Raw genomic sequence first — 9966 nt, 5'->3', positions numbered from 1 at the left:
GGAAAGACTTGGCACTGGGACTCTTAACTTAAGGTTGGTCTGTCCGTCCTGTAGAGAGAAGGTCAAATAGCACCTGCCAGCAAACACTCTTCTGGGAACTTGGAATTATGCCCGACTGTCTCGCCCATGGTGGTGGTAAGTTTGCTGAGACTGTGGTTTCCAGCAGATGGGACCCTGACTTAAGTACTCAATGCTCAGTACGATAAACGTGAGCCATCTTTGGCAAACATGTGCCACCTTTGGCAGTGGAAATTTGCCAGGAGGTAAACACTGAATGGTCCTTAGTAAAGATATTTTTTTACCCTTGCAAAAGTAGTTGCACAAACACTGATCAATGTAGCTGGTGGCAAGGCTGTAGAGTTGCTTCAAGCTGCTGAGCCATAGCTTGTCCCTTCCTCTATTAGTTAGGATTTAGGGTCTAGGAAACTCTCCTTGCCCTTTAATCTTTGAATTGACTTCATAGAAGCTGAAGTTTTAGTTGGGACAGATTTGAAAGCAAATTTGGGCTTGTTTTACTACTTTGGGCAGGTATGTGGTACAGAAAGCTGCTTGCCTAGTTAAAAGCTTCTCTGTAACAAAGTAGTGCAGGTTCTTCCAGTAGCTAGTCTATTGTAAATGGATCTTGCCTCTGTTATTGTGGCAGTGAGTCACAACAAGAAGAGAAATATTAACTTCAGGTGCAGAATAAGGAGCTGATGGAAAGCTTAGGGAGACTGTTCTCATGTAAATGACCTTGGTACTGAAAGGAAGGGAGAAAAAGTGGCATGTTTTGGATTTGGAAGGGCTTTTAAAGACCATTTATCAAACTCCTACAAGGCGTAGGAAGGAGCCAGCCTGAAGAATCTGCATCTCTTCACATCAGTGATTCCAATACAGAGAGGCGTTTATAAATAGTGGCTCTTGCCTGCTACACCCACTTCATGTCATCTTGCATATGCATATTCACATTGTTAATTAAAAGAAACAAAGCAGCACAGGGCAACTGGTATCAAGAGAGGCTTTTGTTCTGGGTTTCATGTAGGAAAGGCTGGAGTTAGCTTGGTAGCACTAATTAATCCTGACCATTAATCCTGAGTGCTGGTGGGAATACTCTCATTTGGACTGTCTCAACAGAGCTCTGTTACTTAGATGGGAGAGCTGATTGCAGCACTGATGGGACCGGGTAGGCCTGTGTCTGACACGCCTATGGAGAGGTAAATGGGAACTGAAGGAGGTATATGTTGCTGCTGATGTCTCTTTGCTGCTTAGTGGGGAGTGGTGGAGAGAATTGAAAGGCACAGGCCAATAGCTGCATCACTTGGTGCAGGGACTCTGAGACTACTGGAACAGAATTCAGTTTTATTTAGCACTTGAGGATACTTCCTCCAGCTCAAAGCACTTAACAAAGTAATGCATTACTGGAAGTGCAGTAACTAGGAGCTAAATGGAACAGCCATTATGCACTTACTGCTGCTGAGACAGCCGTGGCTATTACTGCCTTTCTGGCTGAGAGTGGATGCCTGGTCACGTTACTGGAGCTGTTCTAAGATGTGCCAGAAAACCTCTGTCCTCCTTTGAAGGAGGCGGGGTGGGGAAAAGATGAAGCAAGTAGTGCTCTAAATGTGCCACTTCAAGGGTGCCTATCCCTTATGTTTGCTTCAGTGAGTACAATCACTTTTTTTCAAAACCTGTGTCAAATATAAGCACCCACCTACCCTTCAGCTGGTGTTGGAGTAGGAGGAGAGCCTGTCTTTGTGGCATGGATGCAAACAGTCCAGCTTATGAACTGCTTCTCTACTATAACAGGGGAAAAGTCTGAGCTCTCCAGCTTAAGGGAAGTTTGAGGTTGTGCCTTGAAACAGTGGAGGCTTCTGCATTTCCAGCACAGATGGATGCATGTGGCGAGTCTGCAGCAGAAGCAGAACAGAAGTGGCTACAGATATTACGAAGATTAATATCAGGATGCTGTTCAGCAAGCAGATCTCCTGGCTACAGGAAGCCACAGATATGTCCTTGCCATCTGTTGTAATAGCTTCTTCTGGGTTTCCACCTTGTGTAGAAGCTGTCAAGTTATTTCCATTTTTGGAAGGAGGACAGGCATCTGCAACTGTCTGAAATCTGCACGGCATTGAGGCAACATGACCTGGCTGCTCTGTCCTACCCCTAGGAGGAGGAGGGGTTAATTTGGTTTGGTTTTGAGGAGCACTGCAGGTGCAGACAGCTTTTAGCAGCTTGGTTACTAGCAGGTGGGTTTCTGCACCTCTGGCAGCTGTCTTGTGTGTGGAAACCCATTGTGTCACTTTGGGCCCCAATTCAATAGCTGGTGGCAGGTTTGAGAAGAGCTTCCCTCTGCAGGCATGATCTTGCTCTGCTAGAGTACATAGACATACAGTTTCACCACATAACAGGAGGTGGATTACAGTTTGCTAGAAGTAGGAGCATCTGCTAGCATTATCGCATAATCATGCCCAAGTTGTAATTTTGGGTTGAACTTGCCTTGTTATGCAAGGATATTTGTGTTGTAGGCAGAACCAGCTTCCTTCCCTACTTAGACTCCTGAGCACACACCCGTTGGGTGACCTTACAAGCAGCACTTGCTTTAGTGCTAACTGGAGTCTTCTCTCATTGTTGCTGTGCCTCCAGTGTTGTCCTACAGTGTCAGTACAGAGTATGAAAACAGGTCCAAGTGGAGGACTCTGCCCTAATCCATGCTGTGGTCCAGTGACTGGTGCCTGCAGCCAGGTTTATGGATAAGCTTGAGTCTGCTTTGGCCTAGTAACTGGCTGCAGTGCAGCAGGGCTCTTGGACTGGGTGCAGGAAATGTGGAGCCTCAGAGCAATTTGTGCTTTCTCTGGCACAAACTGCTGATGGGAGACTTCAAGCAGTTCATGCTGCTAATTTCCCCTAGTTTAGTGGTACAGTATATGCATTGCTTCCAGGGATGGCAAGGCCCTAGGTTGAGCTGTAAGTGGGCTGTGTTCCCATAGCAATGGAAATCTGTAAAATATTTAGAAAATGGATTATATTAACATCTTCAAAGCAGACAACTTGATGGTGTTTCTCTCTCTCCATAAGGGGAACAAAATTGGTTGCTCTAAAATTATGTTAAAGCATAATCTGTTCTCATCAGGGATTTCTAGAACAGGTTACAGGTGTCTGGCTTTATTGATATTTATGGAAGCTGGTTATTAGCTAAACTTGTTCAAATGGTGCATGGTGTGGCTCTTGGACAGTCTAACCCATCAATAATAGGATTACTACTGGCAGCCAGATGTGTGATGATTCAGTTTTATTTCTCATGGGTGGAAAAGGAATCGTCTCTTTGTGCCAGCATTAGTGATGAGGAGAAATAAAGCAAGACACTTTCTGTGGGGAGAAAATGGCTTGATCAGGATCAAACTTTTATCATTACATTTTTAGAATATGAATAAAACAAATATGGATGAGGCTGAACACAAACCCTTGAAGGCAACAAATAAAAGTATTAGAACATTTAACCTGTAGTGAAAGATTCTGTATATTAACTGTTAAAATACCCTTTAACTCACTGGCTCAACACTCAAAACCTCTCTAAACAGTGCAAACCTGCATAGGTGCTGATAGCTTCCTATGTGGCTTCTTAGACATATCTGTCCCTGCTCTTGCTTTGACTCTGGTTGTGCCTGAGTGACAGGAGGGGGTTGGGGAGATGGTGGGGAGCAGGGGTAGGCAAAATGCAGTCTGTGGGCTGGATGCAGCCTGCCAGGCCATTCTATCTGGCCTGTGGAGTCCCTAAAATATTTAGAAAAATTAATATTTATCTGCCCCTGGCTGCCTGTCACATGGCCCTTGATGGCTTGCCAAAACTCAGTAAGTGGCCCTCCACCCAAAATGTGGAGCATAGTCCAGGTGGGATTTGGGTACAAATTTGAAGTGTATTGTGAGCTGCAGTGTGTAATGTGGTGCTCCACAGGAACAAAGCAGTGTTCAGTCTGCTGCCTAAATTAGGTAATTGTTGCCTAAATTGGTGTTTCATTAAGTGTCAAACTCAGTGGTACAAGGATGATTGTTGGAAGAGCAGATACTACAACAGCCTGGGTCTGACTGCCTACAGCACTGGAAGCTGTGAAGTCCATTGGCCTGCTTTCCAAGCTACAGCCGTGTCTAGTTACCTGCCAGTAGAACATTTGACAAACTTCAGTTTCTCTTACCCTTAAGCACCATGCCCTGAAAGAGGCTTTTTCCCCTATGAACATGAGGCATTGTTTAAAGGAGCTCTACATCAGTCAGGTGATCTGAACTTGGGAAGCGAGGCAAGGTTCGGGTTCATGCACTATCTGCTTTTCCCCACTGTTACGTGCCCGCCCCCCCTTGAGTGTGACCTCCAGGGGTCTCGTGAGCACTGCTCTCATGTGACTTGGAACAGGCACTGCTCAAGCCTTTTTGGCAGAGGGGCTTTCTCAGGGATTGTAAGTTCTGGCCATGGACAACAACAAATGCACTGACAAGGACTGAACATAAGAAATTGGGCACCCATATGGAGAAAGGAGAGGTTTTTAGGAACATATAGGAGGTTTTTAGGGGCTGAACTACTTTGAAAAGGTATGTGTTCTATGTAATGCCCACTGCTCTTGATGTAGGATGAATGTCTTAGCCCTGAGAGCTGTAGTCTGTCTCCTCTGGTTTCTAAAATGCTGTCTAGTATCTCATAAAAATGTGTCATCTGAGTAGCAGCAAGCACTCCCTTGGCCCCCCTTCTCTTCCCTCCTACTCAGAGTACAGTATCGGAGTTGGCTGGGGCTCTGGCAAACATCAGCTACAGTCCCATGGGTGCTGTTCAAGCAGCAGTATAGAGCCTTCTAACCCACATTCTTATTCAGGCTTTTCCCATGGGAGGGAGTCCACCCTCTGTCACTGTCTCTGTCCTCCTCCTATCCATCAGGATAAGCGCTCATGATGCATCTGATAGTCCTGCTGACCTGCCAAGCCTCCAAGGGGAAACCCAACCCCTTGATAAATTATTGAAGCCCTGGAATGCGGCATGACTCTCTCCCACTTCGTGAGAGAGTGGCATTTGGCAAAAGATCGCCCTGCATTATTCATCACCATGTTGGCTTCCCTGCATGAAAACAAGCAGCAATGCTTAACTAGGCCAGAGCTGCATGAGAGACTTTTGAGGGGATAATGGGGAGAGCTGGAAAGGGGTGGGTATAAAATCACTTGACACTGACTGGGAGGGCTTCCTTTACTGCTTGGGTTCCAGTAAGTGATGTGGAGGGACTGAGGTCTAGTGGTGGGCTATTACTTATTCCTTGCTCATTCATGGGGAGTGTTTCTGGGGTGGAGGTGGGGCAGAAGACTTGGCACCTTGCTGTAGTGGCTAAACACTGTACTTGGCATAGCGTACCCAGACCCTATTGTGCTAGTCTCGTACATACAGAACAGGGTGGTGACACCCTGCCTCTGCCCTGCACACGCGCACTTGCTGTGCTTTTGTGCAGTAATTGAAAGATAATAGCACATCTCTTCCTCTGGGTCTTTCAAGTGACTGGAGAAGGATTTCAGATGGCAACACTTTGATCTGTAGAGCTGGATTGCTCTGAGCCAGAGTGAAGCAAGCATAGCTTACACCTTCCTCTACCCCTTCCCAGTGATTCCTTAGCCAGTGTGCATCTTGTGCTGAACAATACCAGTCCAGATGGGAGGGCGTTTCAGCAGGCTGCCCCCTCGTGAGGGGTGGGAAAGAGAAGCAAATAAAGACGGCCAGTTCAGCTATACGTGAACTATAGCCCCATGCCCTTGCATCTACTTAGCGGTATATTGGGCACTGCCTCTGAGCTTGGTAAGGGGTGTTGCAGCATTTTGGAAACTGGAAATAAAGGTCACTTGTGCAGGACCTTTCTGAGCGGTTGCAAGTCAGATGTTTGCTTGGCCTTCTCTCTGGTATAGCCTGGGTTTATATAGAGGCAAAGGTTACCGGCCGACACTGCTGTCTCACTAGGCAATACGTGGTTCATCTGTCTTTGGATGTGTGAACCAAAGGACTTAATTGTGTTTACACAGTGATTATTGGCTGTCTGTGGCCACGTGCCACAAATCATCTGATCTGCAAAGAGTGAGCTGGGAGACTGAGCTGTTTGCTTAAGGAAGCAGCAACAGCTCAGTATGTAGTAACGCTTAAATGCATCCCTTCCTTGGGGGGTGATTGGGCAAGGCCTGGGCAGTCCTTCAGCACCATGAAAACCGGTTTTCCCTGGGCTCTGGAGCTGAATGCTCTTGGAAGAGACTTGATGATCACATATCTGCCCAAGACCAACCTGAAAACCTATAAGCCACTTCAGAGAAACCTCTCAAACGCCGGCTGTATTAGAAGAGGTGTCTCTCAGGAGTGTATTGGAAATTAGTAAAAACTGGCACAGTACGGAGGTGGGGGGGAGCACTTTACTGTTCCCCAAGTGAAGCCATTTCACGGGTACCTAAAATGCTGTTAGCAGAGTAGAAGTTATGATTCCCTTCCTGTTTTTTGTGGGGGGGGGGAAGGGGTTGATAGGTGAACGCTCAAGAGTAGCTAGTTTTCGGCTGTTTAAAAGTTGCCATTAAGGTGTTTTGACACTTTAAAGCCTAGGATTAGGGAAGGTGCTGCTGGCTTAGCTGTGATTTGATTTTAGGCTGGCTAAGGTTCAGTCTTGTCTTCTGGTGGTCATTGGAATCCATAGCATGGACAGAAGCAGTGTTGTCAACACTGTTCCAGAGGAATAATGTAATTATTATTGTCTGTTTTTATTGTGGGTTTAATTTCCCTCCAGAAAACAGAAAATCACTTCACGGACAAATCCTCTCTGGCTCAAGTACTACTTCTGGTGCCCTTCAGAGGGGCCAACAGGCAGATAATGTGATGCTGTAATTTCCAGCACCAAACTGAGAATGGGCTGGTCTGGCCATTCTCAGTCTTCCCATTGAGTCCCTCCGACTGGGAAAATCAGCCAGTGTTTACATAAGTTCAGAAAATGCTCTGAGGTCCAGGGGGAGGAGAGCTGCAGCAGTGCCAGGTAGCACATCCTCCAAATCTAGGAACAAAATCCCCCCCAGAAAACAGCACAGCTGTTGCACACAGGGTTAAAAGGATACATTTACATTAAATTGTTTACTTTTAATTCCATCCAGGAAGAGCACACACCAACTGCTGCAGCTTCCTTAGCCTGACGAAGGGTTTTTGAACCCGAAAGCTTGCTTAATAACTATTCTCCAACCATTTGGGTTGGTCTAATAAAAGATATCAAATTCACCCAAGGAACCTGGTCTGCCTATGTCCTTAGACCAACACAGCTACAACCTAAACCCCTGTTTGCATTAAATTGTAATTCTGTTGCAGAACCCAATACCTTGTCCCCCAACAAGTAACACAGTAGCTCTAGAAAGTAAAGACTTAAAAAGCAGTCTGCCTTGGCAGCGGAGGGTCTAAGACTGATGAAATTGTTCTAACCTTGAAGGGCAGAAGGAGATGGGGAGCAGGGAAGAAATATTGGGAGTTTCTTTTGTTTTTGCTGCTCACTGTCTCCATCTGGTTTGGAAAGTGGTGGCTTAACTGTTCTGGTGATTTCAGTATCTCTGGCAGCACTTGACAAGTTCTCGAATCTAGCATGATCCAAATTCAGCAGGTCTTGCTGTAAGCAGACCTGTAGCGTTTGCATCTCTGACATCTTGGACATAGTAACACAACTCCAAAAGACTTGTTTGCCCATGTTCCCACATCACATGCTGTTACCTTGCTTTAGTGTATGCATTATACAGAGCTGTTCTAACTGTGTCTCTGTCTGGATCTTGTAGAGAACTGAGGGTTGCCAGCCTTTCAAAAGTAGCAGCAAGCACAACATCAGGATGCCCTCTCCACCCCCCCGTTATCCCATCAAATACTGTCCCTTTGCAAGCAGAGTTGGGAAAAGGCAGGATTCTTATTGTGCTTATTGGCTTCTTATTGGATTTCTGATCTCCCTGCACCTGACTGTACCAAGCACTTGCAATGTTTCAATAGCAGTACGGGATTCTGATCCCCCAGTGGGTGCACTGGGGTGAGGGGTCACTAGCCAGTCACATGAGGAGTATCTAGAAGGACAGACTTGGAGAATTGCTAGACAGGCTGTGGTATAATAGCTGAGCAATCAAGCATCTGGCAGCAGAACATAACATTTTTGCTTTCTGCAGTTCCTAAACTATTTTTCCTGTGTAGGTAGGGATGCTCTGTGTTCTAGTGGCTGGTAAATCTCAGTGGAGCAGGTGCAGGTTGAAGGAAGTTGGCATCTTTGAGGAAAGGGGCGTTTAATCTGGAGGGCAGTGACTTGCATGGAAGAATGCAGTATCTGTGCCACAAGCAGAGGTATCAGATGTCAGCAGTCTGAAACAAAAGACTTGGCTCATTAAAGCAAGTAGCATAGCTCCGAGTGAGACTTGAACTAGGTTCTGTTTTCAGCTTGTACAGCAGGACACTATAATGGGTAGCTCCCTTCCCCACTTCATGGTAAGGTGCTTGGAGACCTTCTGAGAAGATGCACTAGAGATGCTCCCCAACTTCTTATGCCTGGGTAGCTTGTTGCAATATTGTCTTGATGAGATGGCTTATAATGACTCTCTCCTCCGCAGTTTACTGAGGAAAAGCTGGGCCAAGCTGAGAAGACTGAACTAGATGCACACTTTGAAAACCTTCTGGCCAGGGCAGACAGCACCAAGAACTGGACCGAGAAGATTTTGCGTCAGACTGAAGTCTTGCTACAGCCAAACCCGAGTAAGTGCTGATTCTTCTGTGCTGGTTGGGGATGCTAGTGCCCTATTTAGGCCACAGCAGCAGTGAGGCAATACAAATCCTCTCCCCACCCCAATCGGTGATCCCTGCTCAACTTGGCTCTGGGGAGAAATCAATAGCCTGATGCTTGCAAAGCTGGGACCTCTCTTCCTGGGGAGAGGAAGAAGATGGAATTGGTCAGTATTCTGGCTCCTACTCGATACCTCACATCTGCCTTGTGCATGGAGCATAGGAAATGACAGAAAAGGATACAGTTAATTTTATTCTCATATCAATTCTTGCTGACTAAATTTGGTCTAGACTTCTGTGAAGACTCTTAGGGCTAGCTTGGTGGGCAGACGGGGTCTGCACGTTCAGCATTTGGTAGTTTGGGGTGTTCTTATTCCAGGTGCCAGAGTGGAAGAATTCCTCTATGAGAAACTAGACCGGAAGGTCCCATCTCGGGTCACCAATGGGGAGCTGCTGGCCCAGTACATGTTGGAGGCAGCCAATGACTTTGGGCCAGGGACTCCCTATGGTAAGTCTTTGCATTAAGATGCTGCTTGCTTGCTACTGTGCCTGTTTAGTTCTTGTAGATCTAATTTGAGTCACTAGAGGGGGAAAACTGTTCTAGGGACCCACTACTGGGGGGTTGGTCCAGTTAAAAGGGATCGCCTTGTCTGATCCTCTGCAGGATCATCCCTTGTGAAACCAAACCATTGAGGGGAAGCTTTTCTCAGCCACTTCTGTAAACTGGCTAGGCCAAAGCTTCCTAGAGCACCAATTGATTGCTTTTCAAAGGCTCCAGCTAGAATTTAAATCATGACACCTTTTAAGACACCAAAATCTCCCCCTCACCCTGAGGCAGGATATTTGCTGTGTCAAAAGTTGCTTTGACTCTGATTTGAATGGAGGGTCCTTTAGATGTACCACAGCACTCACCACTGTGTAGTCATGATGGCCCACCCCAGAGGCCATGCCTTCTGCCCTCTCCTTCAGCTTTTGCTTCTAAGAGCTAACAGAGTACCCTAAGCCTGCCAGAGGAATCAGTCTGACCTTTTTAGTAGCAGCCTCTCAAAGTTGATACCAACTTCCAGCTCTTGCTGCTCACCCTGCAAGTTCTGGGTCTTATAACTACCCTCTAAATCAATGGCTTATTCAATAGCTGGTCCTGTCACAGCCAGAATTGCTGTGATTTGTACCATCCTGGCTAGAACTGGGGTCTGATCAGG

General features: G+C 46.5%; 1 protein-coding gene across 4 annotated transcripts in view; it reads left to right on the top strand.

Annotated features, from left to right (window-relative positions):
* The window catches only part of SH3GLB2 (SH3 domain containing GRB2 like, endophilin B2), a 31360-nt gene that overhangs the window by 2071 nt on the left and 19323 nt on the right, over positions 1-9966 (top strand). For all 4 annotated transcript variants that reach the window (XM_025204931.1, XM_025204930.1, XM_025204929.1 and 1 more), the window contains exons 2-3: positions 8596-8737; positions 9144-9272. In XM_025204931.1, the coding sequence (XP_025060716.1) occupies positions 8596-8737; positions 9144-9272 (271 nt within the window). The remainder of the gene's footprint in view (positions 1-8595; positions 8738-9143; positions 9273-9966) is intronic.

The sequence above is a fragment of the Alligator sinensis genome, unplaced genomic scaffold (genome assembly GCF_000455745.1).
Source record: "Alligator sinensis unplaced genomic scaffold, ASM45574v1 scaffold388_2, whole genome shotgun sequence".
Taxonomy (NCBI): Eukaryota; Metazoa; Chordata; order Crocodylia; family Alligatoridae; genus Alligator; species Alligator sinensis.
This window is presented reverse-complemented; position numbering and strand designations above follow the sequence as displayed.